The sequence below is a fragment of the Oncorhynchus nerka genome, linkage group LG22, assembly GCF_034236695.1.
Source record: "Oncorhynchus nerka isolate Pitt River linkage group LG22, Oner_Uvic_2.0, whole genome shotgun sequence".
Classification (NCBI taxonomy): Eukaryota; Metazoa; Chordata; class Actinopteri; order Salmoniformes; family Salmonidae; genus Oncorhynchus; species Oncorhynchus nerka.
Window position 1 is genome coordinate 69,140,835 of NC_088417.1, and position 24,870 is coordinate 69,165,704.

The 24,870-nt window shown below is 45.4% G+C and overlaps 1 protein-coding gene across 1 annotated transcript in view; it reads right to left on the reverse strand.

Moving 5' to 3' along the window:
* LOC115105552 (coxsackievirus and adenovirus receptor homolog) overlaps nucleotides 1–24,870 on the reverse strand; it is a 57,323-nt gene that overhangs the window by 12,612 nt on the left and 19,841 nt on the right. Inside the window, exon 2 of the mRNA XM_029627726.2 lies at nucleotides 6,170–6,339. Coding sequence (XP_029483586.1) covers nucleotides 6,170–6,339 — 170 coding nt within the window. The remainder of the gene's footprint in view (nucleotides 1–6,169; nucleotides 6,340–24,870) is intronic.

Consider the following 24,870-nt stretch of genomic DNA (forward strand, 5'->3'; position numbering starts at 1 on the left):
TGTCAACCGTGATGGCGAGATCATGGAACGGGCAGTCCTTCCCCGGGAGGAAGAGCAGCTCCGTCTTGCCGAGGTTCAGCTTGAGGTGGTGATCCGTCATCCACACGGATATGTCTGCCAGACATGCAGAGATGCGATTCGCCACCTGGTCATCAGAAGGGGGAAAGGAGAAGATTAATTGTGTGTCGTCTGCATAGCAATGATAGGAGAGACCATGTGAGGTTATGACAGAGCCAAGTGACTTGGTGTATAGCGAGAATAGGAGAGGGCCTAGAACAGAGCCCTGGGGGACACCAGTGGTGAGAGCACGTGGTGTGGAGACGGATTCTCGCCACGCCACCTGGTAGGAGCGACCTGTCAGGTAGGACGCAATCCAAGCGTGGGCCGCGCCGGAGATGCAGTAGTCTTGCCAGCCAGTACAGTGTAGCCCCATCATCACCCCTCCCCCTTCTCGCTCTCTGGACGTCCAGTAGTCCAGCCAGCCAGTACAGTGTAGCCCCAGCCCCATCATCACCCCTCCCCCTTCTCGCTCTCTGGACGTCCAGTAGTCCAGCCAGCCAGTACAGTGTAGCCCCAGCCCCATCATCACCCCTCCCCTTATCGCTCTCTGGACGTCCAGTAGTCCAGCCAGCCAGTACAGTGTAGCCCCAGCATCACCCCTCCCCCTTCTCGCTCTCTGGACGTCCAGTAGTCCAGCCTGCCAGTAGTGCAGCCCCAGCATCACCCCTCCCCTTCTCGCTCTCTGGGCGTCCAGTAGTCTTGCCAGCCAGTACAGTGTAGCCCCAGCCCCATCATCACCCCTCCCCCTTCTCGCTCTCTGGGCGTCCAGTAGTCTTGCCAGCCAGTACAGTGTAGCCCCATCATCAACCTCCCCTTCTCGCTCTCTGGACATCCAGTAGTCCAGCCAGCCAGTACAGTGTAGCCCCAGCATCACCCCTCCCCATTCTCGCTCTCTGGATGTCCAGTAGTCTTGCCAGCCAGTACAGTGTAGCCCCAGCATCACCCCTCCCCCTTCTCGCTCTCTGGACGTCCAGTAGTCCAGCCAGCCAGTACAGTGTAGCCCCAGCATCACCCCTCCCCCTTCTCGCTCTCTGGACGTCCAGTAGTCCAGCCAGCCAGTACAGTGTAGCCCCATCATCACCCCTCCCCTTCTCGCTCTCTGGACGTCCAGTAGTCCAGCCAGCCAGTACAGTGTAGCCCCAGCATCACCCCTCCCCCTTCTCGCTCTCTGGACGTCCAGTAGTCCAGCCTGCCAGTACAGTGTTTCCCCAGCCCCATCATCACCCCTCCCCTTCTCGCTCTCTGGACGTCCAGTAGTCTTGCCAGCCAGTACAGTGTAGCCCCAGCATCACCCCTCCCCTTCTCGCTCTCTGGATGTCCAGTAGTCCAGCCTGCCAGTACAGTGTAGCCCCAGCATCACCCCTCCCCTTCTCGCTCTCTGGACATCCAGTAGTCCAGCCTGCCAGTACAGTGTAGCCCCAGCCCCATCATCACCCCTCCCCTTCTCGCTCTCTGGACGTCCAGTAGTCTTGCCAGCCAGTACAGTGTAGCCCCAGCATCACCCCTCCCCCTTCTACCTCTCTGGACGTCCAGTAGTCCAGCCTGCCAGTACAGTGTAGCCCCAGCATCACCCCTCCCCCTTCTCGCTCTCTGGACATCCAGTAGTCCAGCCTGCCAGTACAGCGTAGCCCCAGCTCTGGTTTGCCAGCACTAATCTTACTGGGCACTGTCACATACACCAAGCCAGCCCTGCAGCCACTGAACTTAACAGGCCACTAATTACTGATAATACACATGACATCACCCCACCAGGGCGCAAGTAGGTTGTGTGCGTGTGTTTGTCTGTCTATGCACTGAGTGTCCCTCTGATTGGACAATTAATATCTACCCGCTCAGAGGAAGATAGAAACTTGGCCATTGTGAATGAAGAAATGGTCTGGTGAGATTGTGGCCCTTGTAAAAGATTGGAGACAGTTTGATGCGCAATGAATGTCAAAACAAAAATAATGAGCAGTGAAGCTAAACTCTGAGTATGGAACATTCAAAACATGTCTACAGCGGAGTACAACTAGAGAGGAGGTAGACCACAAACGGAAAACCACCCACAACTGGGTTCTACAGTTATATCCACATGAGCATTGTAGTCTTTACACAGAAATGTCAAACCTGGGGAGTACAATGACGGCTCTATAATAATAATAATGTTATTTTTTGGGAAATACGCCACTTCTTCCACCCCCACCCCTCCCAATTAATCATCAGTGGTTCCCATTCTAAATAAAATGAAGTAGGTCAAAAACAAATAGAGCTCTCCTGAGGCACTGCTCCCCATTTTTTTTACTGAATTTTGCAGAGACAATGGAGGGAGAGGAGAGAGTAGGGCTGGGCTGGAAGTAGGAGCCAGGGAGGAATGGTGAGAGGGACAGCTAATGAAGGACTCCTACTGATCTTCTTCTAGCCCTGGACAACAACAAAAAACTCAGGCCATGGGGGACAAGGAGAGAGAGAGATAGAGAGAGGATGCAGAGGCATCAATAGCGGCGGAGTGGAACAGAGACACAGGAGAGACTCCCCCACCATTCAGAGGCCTGGAGTGAGGCCATCTATCCCTCTATAAGCTTCTAGCTACATGTCCTCAGGCAATGCATGGGCTATGTGGATCTGTCTATTCTCTCAGCAGCCTTGTGTACCCCATACCTCCAGACTACAGAGGGATGACATGGCCTGTACACAGAGCTGCTGGGTTCTCACAGCACGGCTGGAAGGTGGCATTCCACTCAATAGAGGTACCATGCAGAGAGCAGGTGGGTGAGGTTAAAGAGCCAACTGACACACCCCCACAAACCCCTTCTCACGCACTCACGAGCGTGCACAGTGCTCACTTGCACACACTGAAAGAGCGATGCCACACACAAACCCATGTGGGATATTTTATAACGCTTTAAAAACATGCACCAAGTAAAAGAGATGAACGGCTGTTTTTATTGTCATGGGGGTTGTGTGGGCAAAAAAGTATTTAGTCAGCCACCAATTGTGCATGTTCTCCCACTTAAAAAGATGAGAGAGGCCTGTAATTTTCATCATAGGTACACTTCAACTATGACAGACAAAATGAGAAAAGAAATCCAGAAAATCACATTGTAGGATTTTTAATGAATTTGCAAATTATGGTGGAAAATAAGTATTTGGTCACCTACAAACAAGCAAGATTTCTGTCTCTCACAGACCTTTAAGAGGCTCCTCTGTCCTCCACTCGTTACCTGTATTAATGGCACCGGTTTGAATTTGTTATCAGTATAAAAGACACCTGTCCACAACCTCAAACAGTCACACTCCAAACTCCACTATGGCCAAGACCAAAGAGCTGTCAAAGGACACCAAAAACAAAATTGTAGACCTGCACCAGGCTGGGAAGACTGAATCTGCAATAGGTAAGCAGCTTGGCTTGAAGAAATCAACTGTGGGAGCAGTTATTAGGAAATGGAAGACATACAAGACCACTGATAATCTCCCTCGATCTGGGGCTCCACGCAAGATCTCACACCGTCTCACAATGATCACAAGAACGGTGAGCAAAAATCCCAGAACCACACGGGGGGACCTAGTGAATGACCTGCAGAGAGCTGGGACCAAAGTAACAAAGCCTACCATCAGCAAGGGCATTAAAGATGAAAAGTGTCTGGGTCTCTCAGCATGACAATGATCCCAAACACACCGCCCGGGCAACGAAGGAGTGGCTTCGTAAGAAGCATTTCAAGGTCCTGGAGTGGCCTAGCCAGTCTCCAGATCTCAACCCCATAGAAAATCTTTGGAGGGAGTTGAAAGTCCGTGTTGCCCAGCAACAGCCCCAAAACATCACTGCTCTAGAGGAGATCTGCATGGAGGAGTGGGCCAAAATACCAGCAACAGTGTGTGAAAACCTTGTGAAGACTTACAGAAAACGTTTTGACCTCTGTCATTGCCAACAAAGGGTATATAACAAAGTATTGAGATAAACTTTTGTTATTGACCAAATACTTATTTTCCACCATAATTTGCAAATAAATTCATAAAAAAATCTTACAATGTGATTTTCTGGATTTTTTCCCCTCATTTTGTTTGTCATAGTTGAAGTGTACCTATGATGAAAATTACAGGCCTCTCATCTTTTTAAGTGGGAGAACTTGCACAATTGGTGGCTGACTAAATACTTTTTTGCCCCACTGTATGAAAACCTCCAACATCAACTGTATATATAAAAAAGTATGTGGACACGTCTTCAAATTAGTGGATTTGGCTATTTCAGCCGTTGATGACAAGTGTATAAAATTGAGCACACAGCCATGCAATCTCCATAGACAAACATTGGCAGTAGAATGTTCTTACTGAAAAGCTCAGTGACTTTCAACGTGGCACCGTCATAGGATGCCAACTTTCCAACAAATCAGTTCGTCAAAGCAGCCCCGGTCAACTGTAAGTGCTGTTATTGTGAAGTAAAAACGTCTAGGAGTAACAACGGCTCAGCCGCGAAGTGGCAGGCCACACATGCTCACAGAATGGGATCACTGAAGAACATAAAAATCATCTTGTCTTCAGTTGCAACCCTCACTACCAAGTTCCAAACGAAGTCTGGAAGCAACGTCAGCACAATAACTGTTTGTTGGGAGCTTCATGAAATGGGTTTCCATGGCCGAGCAGCCGCGCACAAGCCTAAGATCACCATGCGCAATGCCAAACGTTGGCTGGTTTGGTGTAAAGCTCAACACCATTGGACTCTGGAGCAGTGGAAACGCGTTCTCTGGAGTGATGAATCATGCTTCACCATCAGGCAGTCCGATGGATGAATCTGTGTTTGGCAGATACTAGGAGAACGCTACCTTCCCAAATGCATAGTGCGAACTGTAAAGTTTGGTGGAGGAGGAATAATGGTATGGGGCTGTTTTTCATGGTTCGGGCTAGGCCCCTTAGTTCTAGTGAAGGGAAATCTTAATGCTACAGCACACAATGACAATCTAGACGATTTTGTGCTTCCAACTTTGTGGCAATAATTTGGGTAAGGCCCTTTCCTGTTCCAGCATGATAACGCCCCGTGGACAAAGCGAGGCCCATACAGAAATGCTTTGTCGAGATCGGTGTGGAAGAACTTGACAGGCCTGCACAGAGCCCTGATCTCAACCCCATCGAACACCTTTGGGATGAATTGGAACGCCGACTGTGAGCCAGGCCTAATCGCCCAACATCAGTGGCCGACCTCACTAATTCTCTTGTGGCTGAATGTAAGCAAGTCCCCGCAGCAATGTTCCAACATCTAGTGGAACGCCTTTGAAGAAGAGTGGAGGTTGTTATAGCAGCAAAGGGTGAACAAACTCCATACTAATGCCCATGATTTTGGAATGAGATGTTCGACGAGCAGGTGGCCACATACTTTTGGTCATGTATTGTAATTCATCGAACATATCCAGGAAATGCATGCATTTTGAGGTCCAACCTGTCAAAATAGGATCCAGAATGATCAGATATATTTTTGTCTCTTCAGAGAATTTGCCGTCATCTTTGTGCATATTGGATTATAGGCTACATTACTCACCACCTGAGGAAGTGGGAATTCAAAACACTTAGCTAGACGTTCCATTGCTAGGCTATATGATGTAGGCCTATTCGGTCCGCAGGCGCATCAAAACCAGAGGTGAGAAATACATTATATATACAGACACTGACAGAAAGCTGCGTCTCTCCTCTCTGTAAAGAGAACAGTATTTATCCCTCAATAGCATTTTGTGCTTCTCAGAATGCATCTCGCCCTCCTCCGTGCGCACAGTGGGGAGAGGGAGTGAGAGTCAGCAGCCGACAGTGAAAGAGGGACAGGCAGATCCATTCATAGCAGAATCAACATTATGCATAGACTATTACTGTTGACCAAATAATGGTTTTAGAATAATCTACAGGAACATTGTGAAGCTAAATCAACTAGAATTACTGACGTACACAAAATGCTTCGCTAAAAGGAAGCCAATGTCAGTCATTTTTGGTTTATTGTCCCAGCTCTCACATAACACTCCTGTTGAAACACTGGATAGTTCCAACACAATATGATGAATTCTGACATACCAAAAGAAGGAATAACCCCCAAACCCTTTTTTCATGGATGAAAGAACAAACACCACTCGGAAGGACCCCATTAAACACACACCACTTTATCCTCTTTCTGGTTGTCGGAGGCCAGCAGGCTCCATTCGATGTCCAGGGGGCCAGAGTCCACGGGGGCCAGAGAAAACTGACAATCCAGCTTGACACTCTCACTGCTGGCCTTCTCTATGGATGTGGGTCCCTGGGACGTGATCTCCAGGCCATGGGCTACACCTGGACACAGAGAGAGAGGGAGGGAGAGGAAGATCATTAGCCTAATAGCACACACTGATTTCATGGCATTAGCACATTGGGGCTAAAGATCGAATTAGAATGACTAAGTCTATGATGTTACTTCTAAAACAAATCAGTGCCTCGTTGTTCACACTTATGTTTCAGTTAAAAGTAACTGTCCAGTGTTACCACATTTCTATCAAATATGATCTATAATTAATTATAATACGAGTGAAATAGTTTTTTTCCTCAGCCCAGTCAAGCAGCTTTTCGTGTCACAATTGTGTGGGCGCATACCAGTCATAAAAATATTAATACGAGTAGACCGCCGATTGGCCAGCTCATCCTGCTCACGAGGATGACATCATCCTATTTGAGGACACATTATTTGAGACACATTGTTTGAGATACACGTTTTTTCATTTAGTTTTATGTGCTCAAACTCTACTCCCCAAGCACCACGCCGTTCTGCCACCCCTGGTCTCTTGGCCTTCCCACCTCCCTGATAATGGGTATCTTGAATGAATCCCACGGCACCCCCACAAAAAAAGAGAAACAAAAAGAGCACTGGCTTTGCTGTTAACTATTTTAGGGGGAAAATATACTTGCTACGACTGATATGTGTGTCTCATCCAGCCATATTAAAATGAACTAACTAATTGTAAGTCACTCTGGATAAAAGTGTCTACTATATGACTAAAATGTAGATGGAACTTTGAGGTAGGGCTAGGCGATACATAAAATTAATTCAAATGTATGTTCTCGCGATATTCCAAATGCCTGTATCTCAGAATCAAGTTTTTTTGTATTTTTTGTTTTTATTAGTATTTATGTCCACTTCTTCTCTTGTTGTCTTTTTGGTTGTCTCGATTGCTCCTCCTGTACTGTGCACCTTACCATTTACACGATTTAATGACGAGATGCTCATGTCTCCACCATAACAACAGGAGTTGTTTTCCCAAAAGGCAGGATGGCAAGCGACAAGCTTATGTTCAAAATAAGCACATAGAAACGCATTGGGGTTATTTTGGACATATTTTGGTGAGAAACATCTCGCTTTGTCTCTTTCTCTATGGTTTACATACACCCCCAAAGCCCCTCCCTCTACCACTCACAACAACAAGATGAGAGATCACTTATTCTTCTCTGACAAGCGATTTCAAATGGCTATTTGCATTTGAGGTTCGGTCTAACAGAATCATTCACATGGACACCAAAACACATTGAGACATTATTTTCCTGTAATAGAGAAGTTCATCTTTCATCTCCTCAAATTTCAAGCAGAGCAGACACTACTAAAGCAGATGTACCAATAAACATTCATTCTGAAAAATGCATGCCCAGTCTGTCGTGCGTGCATTACGGTACCACGTACTGCTAGCAGCATTTTTGTCAAATAAATATTGTTATACCATTTGTTTAGTCTGTTTTATAAACGTGCAAAAGCATAAAATATAACAAATTGCCAACTTGTTCTTATTCTGAGAAATAAGGTAGGCCACTTGATTTCAACATCTGAACTAAGTGGATAGGCTAGCATGTTTTTCAAACAGTTGGAGACAGAAGGGTGTGTTCATAACAATTCAACTGTTTGCACTGATATCTAGCAAATAGATTCAAGTTGGCTAAACTTGAAATGTAAATATTAGCTGGCTACTCACTAGCATGAGGGATGGTGCTTGAGAGATTGTTTATGAGACCGGTGTTAATTTTCTATAATACCTGCTACATGATTAATGAATGTGCATTATGCATGGTTCTGGTTAAATTTGTAACAAAAAAGGGCATATTTATAGACAGACCCGAAAGCCAGATCAGTGATTATTGCAAAAAAAGCAGGTAAAACTATTTAACCTAGTGGTTAAGAGCTTTGTGCCATTAACCAAAGTGTCGCTGGTTCAAATCCCCGAGCCGACTAGGTAAAACAAATGATAAGTCGCTCTGGATAAGAGCGTCTGCTAAATGACTCAAATGGAAATGTTTTACGGTTGTGGAAAGCGTATATTCAGTCTAGGTATAATTTCACAAACCGTAAATTCATTAGATTATTGCTGACCGTTTTAAATGAGGTCTATTTGACCTTTAAATTGTACAAATCTTATTTAGAGAGAAAAATTTATATATTTAAACGAGCGATATATCGTGACGGTTTGGAAAAAAAAGAATAGAGATTTGAGTTTTAGGCCGTATCGCCCAGCCCTACTTTGAGGTAGGGTTTTTCTCCAATTTATGGTTTGGACACAAATACGAGTATAGGATGAGTAAACAACATTATTTGAGTAGGAGTTAACAGAATAATAACATTTAAAAGTCATAACTTCACTTGACAGTTACTTTAAGGTTTAAAAATCAGTATTTTGGTTAACTGGATTATTTCAAATCTTTGAAATAGAGCCTTCATAAAATTGTTATTATGAGGTCAAGTGCTACTTCAATAAAGGCAAAACACATCTTTGTAAAATGTGAACTACACAGGGAAGAGGTTTATAATAAAGCAGACCGAATAGGTTATGTATAAAAATAAAATAAATAAAAGTGTAGCTCTGCTCATCACCCAAATGGAGCATCATGTTTCTCAAGGAGTTATTCTTAGAATGAATAAACATATTTTCCTGGTGACATCAACGGAGCTAAAGATTTTCACCATTCAATTCAATAAGAGCTTTAAGCCCTCAGCATGGAACCACAGTCCATAGAGAATGGAGTTGTCACATGCTGCCGCCACATAGAAAAATCCTTTTGACAGTCAGTCGCCTTCCACTGTCAAAACTAAAATTGCAGCTTTTTTAAAACTAGTCTGCTAGGCTATATCCCCTCGATGTGGCTCACAGATTACTAGTTGTGTATAATTCAATAGCATTGAAATGATACTGTGTACAGAAAATACATTTTTACTACAACCTGGTGAAACAAATCTGAATTAGTGCACACACACACACACACACACACACACACACACGAGACCAGAGCCTGGGTTGAAACTGCATTCTGTAAACTAAAAGTAAGCAGGGAGCTGGAGCAGGTTTTGGATGCGGGCCATGGGCAGTTCAGACCCAGAGTGAGTTTCATCAATCGTACACCCCTGCTGCATGTTCTGCCAGCCCAATGTTTTAAAGTAATTTGTGTGTCATTTGGTGGTAGGGAGATAAGGGATAAGGAGATGGCGCAGACAGACACGGCTGCTCTGCTTCTAGCTCCTAAGCAACTTTGCAGTATTTTGTGTGTTATTTCTTACATTATTAGCCCAGAATGTTTTTTGTGTTATTACATACAGCCGGAAATAACTTTGGGATATCAGAGCGGCGGTAAGTCACCAGCATTACAACTTTCCCCGAATTGGATTCTTTGTTCATACCCCCCAGGGCAATTGTGACTAACCACCTGGATTCGGCCTATGTAGCAAAATTTGAATTTTTATTTTAGTTTTTACATTGGATAAAAGTAGAGACTCTACAAAATGGTATATCACACACTGCATTTGAGGAACAATGGGAAAGTAATTCTACTTTGAAAGTTGATGAACTTGTAACCTCACTTTTGAGAAAATGGCCTTTGAATGTTTTGGTATCTAGTGAAGAGTTCTTCTTTATCTACACCCATTCAGCGTCATTCACACCCTCTTAAGCTTTAACCCCACCCATCTCGTTACGCTCTCGGGGCACGCACTTCACGCTCTGACCAATGATTTGTTTACCCATGGATAACATGAAAACAGCCTAACCAGCTCTGCTGGCAACAATTTCATTACACTTTTTGCAGACGTTTACTGACACCGGCCATATTCAACGGGTGTTGTACACACATCACGTAACGATAGCTAACGAGCCAGCCAGCTAACGTTAGCTAGTTAAACAACAAACACAGTGCCAACAATGCCACAGTGCTGGGAGCTAACCAACCAGGTTCAATGTTAGCTAGCTAGGCTGTAACTAGAAAAGTAAACGGCTCTGGGATACGAATAACATCAGCTAGGGAGCCAGCCAGCTAACGTTAGCTACCTAGCTAACATAAGGTAGCTAGGTAAACAATGAACCTAGCTAAGTAAACAAAGTGTAAGTTCACACACGTCACGTAACGTTAGCTAATGAGCCAGCCAGCTAACGTTAGCTAGTTAAACAACAAACACAGTGCCAACAATGCCACAGTGCTGGGAGCTAACCAACCAGGTTCAATGTGCACTGGTGTTTTCTCCATCTCTTCAGCTAACATACTCTAATTCCACTGATCCTCCAGAAAGTGGAGAGCAACACTTATGCAGCTCCACTACACAAGCCGCGTTCGACAGGATTACCAACAGACTGATGAGCTCAAATAGACAGAAGCCAAACACTGACGCTTACACGGACACCATAGTACCCTCCAAGCTCATCGTTCATCTCGGGGCCCTTGGTCTGAACGGCGCCCTGTGCAACTGGGTCCTGGACTTCCTGACGGGCTGCCCCCAGGTGGTGAAGTTAGGATCCTCAACACAGGGGCACGCTCAACCCCATCCTGTAATCCCTTTACACCCATGACTGCATAGCCATGCACGCCTCCAACGCAATCAGGTTTGCAGACAACAGTAGTAGGCCTGATTACCAACAATGACGAGACAGACTACAGGGAGGAGGTGAAGGCCCTGGCAGAGTGGTGCCAACATAAAAACGAAGGAGCTGATCGTGGACGTCAGGAAACAGCAGAGGGAGCACGCCCCATCTGCGTCGACAGGACCGCAGTGGAGAGGTAGAATGCTTCAAGTTCCTCGGCGTACACATCATGGACAATCTGAAATGGTCCACCCACACAGACAGTGTGGTGAAGGAGATGCAATAGTGCCTCTTCAACTTCAGGAGGCTGAAGAAATTCGGCCTGGCCCAAGACCCTCACAAACGTTTACAGATGCACAATTGAGAGCATCCTGTCGGGCTGCATCACCGCCTGGTACAGCAACTGCACCACCCGCAATCGCAGGACTCTCCAGAGGGTGGTACGATCTGCCCAACGCATCACCGGGGGCACACTGCCTGCCCTCCAGGACATCTACAGCACCTGTCGTCACAGGAAGGCCAAAAATGATCATCAACCACCTGAGCCACGGCCTGTTCACCCCGCTATCATCCAGAACTGAAAAACAGCTTCTATCTCAAGGCCACTGTTAAATAGCCATCACTAGCCGGCTACCACCCTGCTACTCAACCCTGCAACATAGAGGCTGCTGCCCTATATACATAGATGTGGAATCACAGGCCACTTTAATAATGTTTACATACTGCTTTACTCATCTTATATGTATATACTGTATTCTATTGTACTATATTTAGTCAATGCCACTCCGACATGATCGTCCTAATATTTACATATTTCTTAATTCCATTCTTTTACTTTTAGATGTGTGTATTGTTGTGAATTGTTAGATACTACTGCACTGTTGGAGCTAGGATCACAAGAAATGTGCTGCACCCGCAATAACATCTGCTAAATATGTGTATGTAACCAATACATTTTGATTTGGTAGGAGCCTGTCGTGCTAGGGGGCACGCAGCATCCAAGAACCCCAACAGAAGACATAAGACACAGAATTTTCCGTCCTGCTTTATTTGAAGGGTATCTTCATAAAGCACTACATCGATGCTTCACAAATCAACCTATAACCATATCACGCTCTATAAAGATTAATGTGGCATAGCTATGTGACAACCATCAATACATTTCACATTTATTCATCTTTTATAGAGCATGAAATATGGTTACAGATGATTTGTGACCCATGTATGCAGTGCTTATGAAGCCTATATGAATGCTTTATGAAGCCTTTATGCTGAAAGTCCGTTTTCTGTTCTCCCCTCGTTTGTCTGCAATGTGGAGGGTTGTGTGGAGGGATGTTGTGTGTTGCAGATGTTTCTCCACCCTAGACAGCCAAGGCATATCATAACACATATACAAAGCTCCCAAATGATAATTTCCATGGTGATGAGAAAACTACACACACACACACACACACACACAGTATAGTCCCCATTACATAATGGTTCACAATCAACAGGAGGTTGAACAAGAATGAAAAGCACAATGCAAATAGGAGTGGAATTCCCTTAAATTACCCTTGGAACATCCCTTGTGTCATTCTTTGAACTGAAGGCACATTGTGTTTGTGGTGAGAGTGTTGTCAGCACAATAGTCCTGAAGGTTTGGCCTAGTTAGTGATACAGGTGCACCGCCCTCACTGCTCTCAAGACCCTCATCATCTCAATCTCCAACCCCGTCGCCTCACCTCCCTCTGGGGCATGACAGACTGGGATCACACCACACAGCCCAGGCTCAGTCACACCCGCTATTGTGGAGAGCGAGAAGGCCCTCCGAGCATTTTATATGGTCACAGAACACTAAGCTCTAACAGCCATGAACCCCACATTGCTGCGGTAGCTGACTCTGTTGTCCATTGGATCTGACAGACGTCCTTGTTCACAGCGACTCAGTCACAGCCCTGAGCAGCAGACAACAACGCCAGTGAAATGAGAGCAATAGAAACAAAGTGAGATGAATGTCTATCAAAGTCAACACAGGAGAGCCTGACGTCTATGTGACAGAGCTATGTATGCATTTATCATCAGTGAATACCAGAGAAACAGCCTACATGCAAAAAACTGAAATTACATTTTCAAAACAAATTCCATTCACCTGGAACTGTTTATCAGGGAATTGTTATCTTTGACGTTTTTTTTATCTAATTGATGAGTCTGGGACCTCGATGACCTTGGACTGCTTTTGTCTTTATTACAGTTGATACTCACGGACGTCTCTCCCCCTCTCAACCACAATACACACGCACACTAGGGGAAAAGTGATGTTTCATGCCATCACACACACACTAGGGGAAAAGTGATGTTTCATGTCATCATCTGATCACATTTAAGCTTTCCAGTAAATGTGCCATGCATGTTATGAGGGTTCAGATGAGAGCAGTGCAGTGTATGACCAACACTACTTCCCTATCCTAACGTAGCAGGCGTAAAAGAACAGGCCTGAGCGGAGTTCCCACATCAGGTTTCCAGCGGAAAAGGAAGCTAGATTGAATTAGCTGTATCCCTGAAAACCGGATATATCCGGTTGTTGGCAATTCTGATAAGTATGCTACCACTACCTCTCCCCTCCTCTACTCCCCTCTCCCTTGGGTAATAGCCTACTCCCAGTGCTTGGAAACGTGCCTATACAGTACCCTCAAACTACAGAAGTAAAAAGGAAAGTAGTCAACTGACATAAAAAAAAAATCTCCCCCCCCCCCTCTCCCTCAACCACCAGACAGACACTTTGAACTCCACTTAAAACCATTGGGCAGAAAGGCGGGGGGGACGTGTCTGATTTTTGATTAGCCAGTAATAGCCACATAAAAATGCAAGTGAAGCTAATGGGTTATGAGCCAATCTGTATTCTACACTGCTCAAGTCCCTTCGTAATTAATGTAGTGAAAAGACATTCAGGACATCTTTCACACTACATATAAAAACACCCAGATGGCTGTGGCTTTTCATAGACCATTCAAATTACTGTAATGGAGATTGGAGATATGAGCACACTAAACAATCATTTTAATAAACAAGCAATAGAATGGGAATTAACTGGCATCACATGGTGTAGCATGACAATGAGCTCTGACCAAAGATTATCTGCTAGATAAGCCGATGGGAAATCAATTCCTGGGAAGTAAATAACGATGAAACACGAAATGGCAAACAATATATATTTACGGACAATGAAAGTAGTGGCGGATAGATTATGCTAGATCCTTTCACGTGGCAACTAGAGCCATAACAATGAAGGACAACAATTCTTACTAAGTAGGTGGAACCCAGCGCTGCCAGAGAGAACTGTTCTATGGTTCTATGACATGTGGATGTTCCAACAGCTGGAACATAATTTCAACATAATCACCTCGCTACAACACCCACTTACACCAGAGTAACAAAACAGCCTACCCTGCATAACACTGACACAGACAAGGAGGTTGGTAGTTACTGATTAACACTGAACACACACAGGCAAGTGATTGGGAAATGGCCTTTATTCCACTGTGCTGTGACTGAGGCCCAGTGAGATAGGGCTCTGTGTGTGTGTGTGTGTGCGTAATCAATGGCTTATATTTAAGCAATAAGGCAAGAGGGGTGTGGTATATGGCCAATATACCACGGCTAGCAGCTGTATCCAGGCACTCCGCAACACACACCGGCGGTGCCTTATTGCTATTGTAAACTGGTTACCAACATAATTAGAGCAGTAAAAATAAATGCTTTGTCATACGCGTAGTATACAGGGTGATATACCACAACTGTCAGCCAATCAGCATTCAGGGCTTGAACCACCAAGTTTATAATATGGGATTTCCTTCTATCTTTATTCAGAGTAACGGCAGCCTGGCTCAGGGAAACGACTCTGGTCTCTAACTGCAAATAGAGGGTGATAAGAGAACCTATTACTACGGTCTCAAGAAAAGGACCACTATGAAGATGAACCTGCTGGTAAATGTGGGTAAATGCACACACAATCCTTGCAAAATTGTGACCACATTAGTTGGGAACTGCCTGCCTCCTGTTGCAGTGTGTTGAGTGTGAGTCTAGAGGGGGAGGGAAGCGAACAGTGGGAACGGAGGTACACTGATTAGCTAATTAAAAACTATTCAAATGACTATTCATGCCTGCTTCCCTCCATGTGACTGGCTCCTCTCCCCCACAAATTGTGTCTGTCTGACACAGCATTTCCCAGCAGGATTACATGGCGACCAGCACTGGCTGATGGGAATTGTGTGTCAGAGCCTCCCCAACCCCACCCTGTACACCCCCTCTACTCTTCCCTCTGTCCCCCAGCAGTCCTCCCACCTACACCCCTGAATGTGGAGTGTAGGTCCCCAGGGCCCCAGATTCTCCCCAGTCGTGCTGATTGTAGACCCCCTTTATAACAGCACAATGGGGAGAGAATCCTGTCTCCTGGCAACTGATCCTACTGAGAATGCTGCTGCCGCTATGACACTTGAGAGACAGAGGAGAGGGGGGAGGTGAAAGAGAGAGAAAGGCTAAGCAGGGGGAGGAAGGAAGAATGGGGATTTGTAAAAGAATGACATGTTGCGCAGCGGTTTATTATCTTTGTGGTAAAGGAAGGAAGAATCATCAGCTGGAATCCAGCAAAGGGAGGGAGATGCCTTTATTAAAACTGAGATCTTAAACAGGGGCCTGGAGGATAGAGACCAATGAAAGCAACCACAAATTGAAGTGCCAGTGACAACAACTAAAACCATGTTGTTTTAAGTTCATGATGAAAATAATGTCAGTCAGCATATTCCAGATTTTCTGTGCCTATGCACTCTACACAGCTAGCTACTATACTAAGAAAACAATTTTCTAGCACAGATAACATTCTCACACATTCTCAGTGCCTACACACACGTACACAGATAAAATAGTGAGACAACACATGCCAGTGTCACGGCGTGATATGACTGGAGCAGCATCATGTCCTCACAGTAGAACACATTCGATCAGTGGTGGAACGCTGTTGTGTTCTCTTATCCTCCTTATCGACTTACAATATTTCATAATGGCGTTGGCTGGCATCTGTAAGTCACTGAACCGGTTTGATCCTGAGAGGTCTTAGAGTAGAAAGTGAGTTTAAGCAGTGCAGCAGTGGGAGTAGCAGCAGCAACACTAGACCCAACAGACACTAATAAACCCTAGAGGCTAAAGCCCAACGACAGTCTATCTGCCCTGCTCTGGCTCTGCTAGCCAAGATAAAGACCTCTGATTAACCGTTGGCTACATAGTCTGGCTGAGGCCACCCAAAAGAGCCTCAGTGTGTGTATATGGATCTTATAGACTGTGAGGCTATAGGTCTCTAGGACCAGGCTGTTTCAGGCTCCAGGGCTAACGATGCGGAAACAAGCATGTAGAGAACGAAAGCATGTCAGGCAGGGTGAGAGTGTGTTTGCTAGTGTGTGTTTACTTTTGTTGAGGGAGCATTTGTATCTCTGCAAAAGTGTCTCGTGAAGAACATGTCTCTGTCTGTTTATGTAAAAACACCAAGTTAAAGCCGTATTACTTTGAGAGGTCTTGTCAAGAAGAAAAGTGGGTGACTGACAACAAACAAGTGTGTGTGATTGGAGGGGGAATATGTTTGTGGATCTGATAGGAAGACAACATCCTGCTCCTCACGTTGAGACAGCAAGATACCGTCTGGGAAATTAACGAGCCTGGAATTTAAAAAAAACTAAAAACACTGGAGATTTGGTCTTCGTTCTTATAAAAGAAACATTTTCAAGAAAAGAGGGAGTTATTTTAGGGCCGCAATAGATAGGAGCTTCTTCCTTTCTTAGCTGAGTAGAGCCCTCAGTGACAGGACTTTTGAATAGCGAGCGTGGCTGGCGGCACATAATTTTTCCTGGGTGGGCTGAGTCTGTTCTGTCGCTGCTCTGCTGGGATTAAGCTCTCATGGCAGTCTGGGGCCCCTGTAGCGAATAAAGAGCTACTGATAACACTTCTTCCATTAACACTCTACTCACAGACCCTCTGTGACCGTGTTGAAGCCTGTCAACTCCTCCGCCTGACCTATGCATTACGGACATGACTTCATGGCCCTAGAACTGTTGAACATGAACGCTGCTCCACCAACCGCCAAACATCTCCCCAGCGAGTGAAGCCAATCCAATTTGTAGCATATCTGCATGCGTTCAGTGTTCTGTGGGTTGTGGTTTGTTTTGTGTTGGCTAATTGGTGATTCATACACAATGCGCTATAATGTAGGCTGAATGCTCAGCTAGCCAGGTACCCACATGGCAATGTCATCAATTCTCAGAACGAATGACCTGAAGGCTGTTTGGACATAATTGACAAATGACTTATGTTTTACTTCCCCACTACAGTACATTAAACAGAGCACTGAGGAACGCATGCCTATGGGAGTGTATGCATTTAGTCCCACTGGATTAAAGACATCCAGAAAATGTTTCCAGGGTTACGTTACAGGGCTGACAATGAGACATCAGGAGGACATCATGACACTGACCTCAGCTGTGACAGCCTCAGCTTTGACAACCTGCCTTACCAAGGAGCCTGGAATTATTACTATTAACAGCCCGTCTCTGCTGCCCTGAGAAATAGGTGTGTGTTGCAGAAGGCCTAGTAGCAGAAGCTAATAAAGTAGTAGCAGGGCCACGGCCGTATGTAGCCTAATTCACTTAAGAATACATTTGCTGTTTTTCTTGTTAAGGGGTAATATGCTAATCAGACTTGGATAACGGCATATGCTGAGCAAATAAGCAGTGAAAAGTACAAGACGCCTCTAGTGCGCACACACACACACACACTTAAATGGTCCAGTAATCAAAAGGCGAAAGACGGCGTACTCCATTGACTCCCTAAGACCATGTCCCTGGGAGGAATAGATGCTTATTTATAAGCTGCTCTGCATTATCATCTTACAATTTGGCCGGCTTTCAACAGCTGCTGCTCGTCTAACCCTCGGTCTCTGTTCTGGAGATAAAACACTACATTCTGCTGCTTTTGCAATAGCTAATGGGGATCCTAATAAAATACCAATACCTAACTACACACCCTCTCTCCTTCCCCCTCTCCTTTTGCCATCCCTTGAAGATCTGAGTTCGCATCCTAAGTGGCGTAGGGGTCTAAGGCACTGCATCGCAGTGCTTGACGCATCACTAAAGACCCGGGTTTGATCCCAGCTGGCCGTGACCGGGAGACCCAAGAGGCAGCGCAAGATTAGCCGAGTGTCGTCTGGGTTAGTGGAGGGTTTGACCGGGATTTCCTCGCACTCTAGCGTCTCCTTGTGGCGGGTTGGGCGCCTGCAAGCTGACTTCGGTTGCCAGCTGGACGGTCTTTCCTCCAACACATTGGTGTGGCTGGCTTCTGGGGTTAAGCGAGCTTTGTGTCAAGGAGCAGTGCGGCTTGGCAGGGTCGTGTTTCGGAGGAGGCATAGCTCTCGACCTTCGCCTCTCCCGAGTCCATAGGGGAGTTGCAGCGATGGGACAAGACTGTAACTACCAATTGGATATCACAAAATGGGGAGGAAAAAGAAGGGAGTTTATCTAATTTATCTAAGCACCCTGGACAGTCAGATAACAGCGCCCCCTCTCATGTCCCTCCTCCCCACTCCCCTGTGCTCTCATTGAACACACAGACAGACACACCTTAGGGACAGTGTGTGCCGTGTGCTGGCGACAGGACAGGGGGAGGCAGACTCTGGAGACGGGCTGATAGGCAGCAGGCCAGGCCAGCCCAGGGAGCCCTGATAACACCTCCATGGGAACCACAAACACAGATAACAGCCAGTGGGGGACAGGATGAAAAGACAAAGGAGAGGAGCGGGTTTAATTATGAAAGCATCCAGAGGTATCACTAGAGACTCCAGTATGTTACCTTGTTTAGAAAAAACAAGTCTTTGTAGATTTAGTTGGAGGCAGGGGGGATGCAAACAAAACATACACACATTCAGAGTGTTTTCTCCAGTCAGGGGAGCTAACTGCTGAAGTAATTACTAAATTGTGTCATCTTCATTCCTGTGAAAAATGTGAAAAACAGTTCCCTGTGACAGATTACTAAACACACAATGCCAACTGAGGATGAATTGAAAAGAATAGTAATGGAATGGAATGTGTCGAAGTAGTTCAAACTACAACAATACTTTACGGTTCAGTACATTTCAAGCTGGTGGAAAGCAGGGCACAAATTACATTTACAAGTCAGAGGAGTGGTATAGATCCTTGAGTTAAAGTTGAACTAATAGTGTGGAAGGGTGCAAGTTACAGTTTAAAAATAACTTTAGTTAGCAGGCTCCAGCACATTCCATAGTGGTCAACGTCACTGACAGTGACAAGGAGTGGTAAAATGGCAGTCGGTCAGGTGTCTTGGAAACTTGTTATCTCACATTCCCATTAGAAATAGCTGAGTGAATACGTCATAAGACTAGGAAGTTTAACAGCGTAAGAACGACAATGTGTCCTGTGGAGGCTGGGTCATTATGAGATCGGTGCGTTTGGTGTCACACACACACATTTGTTTTACTATCCTTGTGGGGACCAAACAATTGATTCCCACTAAAAATCCTATTCCCCTAACCCCAACCTTTAACCACAAACCCCTAAGCCTAACCCTAAATAGCCTTTGTTCTTGTGGGGACCAGAGAAATGTCCCCACAAGGATAGTAAAACCACATACACGCACAGACCCCAGATGGCTGTTTTATGAGGCTGTAAATCATCACATTCCCTCTGGGAGATTGCAGGCGCTGAATGTATAAGGTCAGTAGACGCTGACCACTAGCCTGTGGCTTCAGTGAATGTATAAGGTCAGTAGACACTGACCACTAGCCTGTGGCTTCACATCTGTCCACATAGGCTACAGTACAATCTTCCCAAACATGCAAAGATGTAGCTAAAGCAGCTTATTGCAATGATTCTTCTTAGAATTGGTGTTTTGATCTTTAAATATACACTGAACAAAAATATAAATGCAACATGTAAGGTGTTGGCCTCCCGAGTGGCGCAGCGGTCTAAGGCACTGTGTCAAAGTGCTTGAGGAGTCACTACAGACCCGGGTTCGATCCCGGGCTGGGTTGCAGCCGACCGCGATCAAGAGACCCATGACTGGTGCACAAATGGCCCAGCGTCATACCGGGTTAGGGGAGGGTTTGCATTACATTTCCATTTAAGTCATTTAGCAGACGCTCTTATCCAGAGCGACTTACAAATTGGTGCATTCACCTTATGACATCCAGTGGAACAGTAGTGCATCTAAATCTTTTAAGGGGGGGGGGGTGAGAGGGATTACTTTATCCTATCCTAGGTATTCCTTAAAGAGGTGGGGTTTCAGGTGTCTCCGGAAGGTGGTGATTGACTCCGCTGTCCTGGCGTCGTGAGGGAGTTTGTTCCACCATTGGGGGGCCAGAGCAGCGAACAGTTTTGACTGGGCTGAGCGGGAACTGTACTTCCTCAGTGGTAGGGAGGCGAGCAGGCCAGAGGTGGATGAACGCAGTGCCCTTGTTTGGGTGTAGGGCCTGATCAGAGCCTGGAGGTACTGAGGTGCCGTTCCCCTCACAGCTCCGTAGGCAAGCACCATGGTCTTGTAGCGGATGCGAGCTTCAACTGGAAGCCAGTGGAGAGAGCGGAGGAGCGGGGTGACGTGAGAGAACTTGGGAAGGTTGAACACCAGACGGGCTGCGGCGTTCTGGATGAGTTGTAGGGCCAGCCGGGATGTCCTTGTCCAATTGCGCACAAGCGACTCCTTGTGGCAGGCCAGGCGCATGCACGCTGACTTTGGTTGCCAGCTGTACGGCGTTTCCTCTGACACATTGGTGCGGCTGGCTTCCAGGTTAAGCGAGCAGCATGTCAAGAAGCAGTGTGGCTTGACAGGGTCGTGTTTGAGGACGCATGGCTCTTGACCTTCGCCTCTCCCGAGTCGGTATGGGAGTTGCAGCGATGGGACAAGACTGAAACTACCAATTGGATATCACAAAATTGGGTAGAGAAAAGGGCTAAAAAATACAAAGACAAATACATGTTAAGTGTTGGTCCCGTGTTTCATGAGTTGAAATAAAAGATCCCAGAAATAGATATGCACAAAAAGTTTATTTCACTCAAATGTTGTGCACAAATTTGTTGACATCCCTGTTAGTGAGCAGTTCTCTTTTACCAAGATAATCCATCCACCTGACAGGTGTGGCATATGAAGAAGCTGATTAAACAGCATGATCATTACACAGGTGCACCCTTTGCTGGGGACAATAAAAGGCCACTCTAAAATGTGCAGTTTGACACACAAACATGCCACAGATGTCCCAAGTTGAGGAAGGGTACAATTGGGCATGCTGACTGCAGGAACATTCACCAGAGCTGTTAGAGAATTTAATTTAACATTTCTCTACCATAAGCCGCCTCAAATGTTGTTTTAGAGAATTTGGCAGTACGTCCAACAAGCCTCACAACCGCACCATGTGTATGGCGTCGTGTGGGCGAGCAGTTTGCTGATGTCAACGTTGTGAACAGAGTGCGGCATGGTGGTCGTTGGAGTTATGGTATGGGCAGGCATAAGCTACGGATAAAAAAAACACAATTGCATTTTATCGATGGCAATGTGAATGCAGAGATACCGTGATGAGATCCTGAGGCCCATTGTCATGCCATTCATCCGCCGCCATCACCTCATGTTTCAGCATGATAATGCACGGCCCCATGTCGCAAGGATCTGTACACAATTCCTGGAAGCTGAAAATGTCCCAGTTCTTCCATGGCCTGCATACTCAGACATATCACCTATTGAGCACGTTTGGGATGCTCTGGATCGACGGAGTCCCAGTTAACCGCCAATATCCAGCAACTTTGCACAGCCATTGAAGAGAAGTGGGACAACATTCTACAGGCCATAATCAAAAGCCTGTGGAATGTGGATGTGTCGCGCTGCATGGGCAAATGGTGGTCACACCAGATACGGACTTTCTTTTAAGGTATCTGTGACCAACAGATGCATATCTGTATTCCCAGTCATGTGAAATCCATAGATTAGGCCCTAATTAATTCATTAAAATTGACTGAGATCACACACACACACACACACACACACACACGAGTTGAAGTTGGAAGTTTACATACACTTAGGTTGGAGTCATTAAAACTTGTTTTTCAACCACTCAACAAATTTCTTGTTAACAAACTATAGTTTTGGCAAGTCTGTAGGACATCTACTTTGTGCATGACACAAGTCATTTTCCAACACTTGTTTACAGAAAGATTATTTCACTGTATCACGATTATGGTGGGTCAGAAGTTTACATACACTAACAGGCTGACCACACCGCTCGCGTCGCAAAATAAATGTGTTATAATAATCTATGTTATTCAATTATTGCACCCACAGTGCTCACGGGCGTCTGCGTTGCCAGGGGCTAAAATAGAAGACATTTCTGACGCAGATCGCGCTGCAATTCCTGCTTCTCCCATCTCCTCATTGGTTTATAGAAGCAGGTGATTGAAAGACGAACTGTGTTGCCGGACGGTATAGTAATACTATGAAAGTTTAGATGCCAATCACCATATAAGTTCAAAGATGAAAAAGCCTGGAAGGAGGAGAGATGACTAGAAACGATTCGGTTGACCGTTTTATGTGTGGATTAATTGTCGGGGGACCTTTTGCATTTCAGGTAAGATAACAACTCAATGTTTATATCCCAGGACAAATTAGCTAGCAACAGCAAGCTAGCTAATTAGGATGAATTAGCTAGCAAGTGCAAGCTAACTAGCTAAATTGCCATAAATGTTTTATGCTTTTCGACCTGTCCCCAAATTAATGTCATTGGTTCAGAGTTAGTTTTGATATTTTAACCTGAGTGTCGTGATCGCGTTTGGTGTAGGGGGACAAAATAAATGTATGCACGATGGCGCACGCCTGCAGCCGGTTTGGGTTCAGTGTAAGTTGACTGAGCCTTTAAACAGCTTGGAAAATTCCAGAAAATGATGTCATGGCTTAGAAGCTTCTGATAGGCTAATTGACATAATTTGAGTCAATTGGAAGTGTATCTGTGGATGTATTTCAAGGTCTACCTTCAAACTCAGTGCCTCTGCTTGACATCATGGGAAAATCAAAAGAAATAATCCAAGACCTCAGAAAAAATATTGTAGACCTCCACAAGTCTGGTTCATCCTTGGAAGCAATTTCCAAACGCCTGAAGGTACCACGTTCATCTGTACAAACAATAGTACGCAAGTATAAACACCATGGGACCACGCAGCCGTCATACCGCTCAGGATGGAGACGCGCTCTGTCTCCTAGAGACGAACGTGTGAAAAGTGGTTTGTTGTGAAAAGTGAAAATCAATCCCAGAACAGCAGCAAAGGACCGTGTGAAGTCCTATATCGACATAACCTGAAAGGCCGCTCAGCAAAGAACAAGCCACTGCTCCAAAACTGCCATAAAAAAAGTCAGACTACGGTTTGCAACTGCACATGGGGACAAAGGTCGTACTTTTTGGGGACATGTCCTCTGGTCTGATGAAACAAAAATGAAACTGTTTGGCCATAATGATCATAGTTATGTTTGGAAGAAAAAGGGTGAGGCTTACAAGCCAAAGAACACCATCCCAACTGTAAAGCACGGGGGTGGCAGCTTTGCTGCAGGAAGAACTGGTGCACTTCACAAAATAGATGGCGTCATGAGGTAGGAAAATTATGTGGATATATTGAAGCAACATCTCAAGACATCAGTCAGGAAGTTAAAGCTTGGTCGCAAAGTGGTCTTCCAAATAGACAGCGACCCCAAGCATACTTCCAAAGTTGTGGCAAATTGGCTTAAGGACAACAAAGTCAAGGTATTGGAGTGGCCATCACAAAGCCCTGACCTCAATCCTATAGAAAATGTGTGGGCACAACTGAAAAAGCATGTGAGCAAGGAGGCCTACAAACCTGACTCAGTTACACCAGTTCTGTCAGGAGGAATGGGCCAAAATTCCCCCAACTTATTGTGGGAAGCTTGTGGAAGGCTACCCGAAACGTTTGACCCAAGTTAAACAATTTAAAGGCAATGCTACCAAATACTAATTGAGTGTATGTAAACTTCTGACCCACTGGGAATGTGATGAAAGAAATCAAAGCTGATATAAATCATTCTGACATTTCACATTCTTAAAATGTGGTTATCCTAACTGACCTAAAACAGGGAATTTTTTACTCGGATTAAATGTTTGGAATTGTGAAAAACTGAGTTTAAATTTATTTGGCTAAGGTGTATGTAAACTTCCGACTTCAACTGCGTGTGCGTGTACACACACACACACGTTTAATCTTTGAAATGGTTGCATTTATATTTTTGTTCAGTAGAAGTTTGGTAAAGGATCCCATATTTATTGGCGATTAAAAAAAACAAGAAAAAGAAAGGAGAGTGAAAGAGACAGTGGGCAAGAGAATTAGAATCCATGACTACCAACTTTGGGGAAGTGGAAGCAGGCAGAGAGAGAATTTCCAGGAGGTGAGGCACCTTCTGACTCATGCTTCAACAATTCAAACTTGGGCAGAAATGAGAGCCACGTGTTTTTGGCCTGTATCCCATAGCTCTCTCCAGACACAGGAAGAGCTATGGACAGGGGGTAAAATAGATCCCTCCTCTGCCTACCCTAGATTACCTCCCATCCCCCAAAACAAATAGTCCCTGATAGGGCCCAGGTCTGTCACTCTCTGCACCCCAGCACTATCCTTCAGCTCTATCCCCCAGCCTTTGTCCGGGCCTTAGGGCACAATGCCCTAAGCGTCACTGTTCAAACACAGAGCCATACTGCTGACCGCAGCCGCCTCATTCAGACAGAGGGCCAATGGAGTCACACAACATCGCGCTACATCAGAGAGGGAAACGCAGACAACAGACAGGGAGTTGAAAAAATAACAGGCAGTCGACAAAAGCCTTGTGCACATTGCAGGCCTTAATGCTCAAATCAGTTTTGGAATACTGACCGTCTAAACAGCATGTTACAAGTGACCAAATTGGATGTGTGTGTGTTCAGACAGCAGTCATA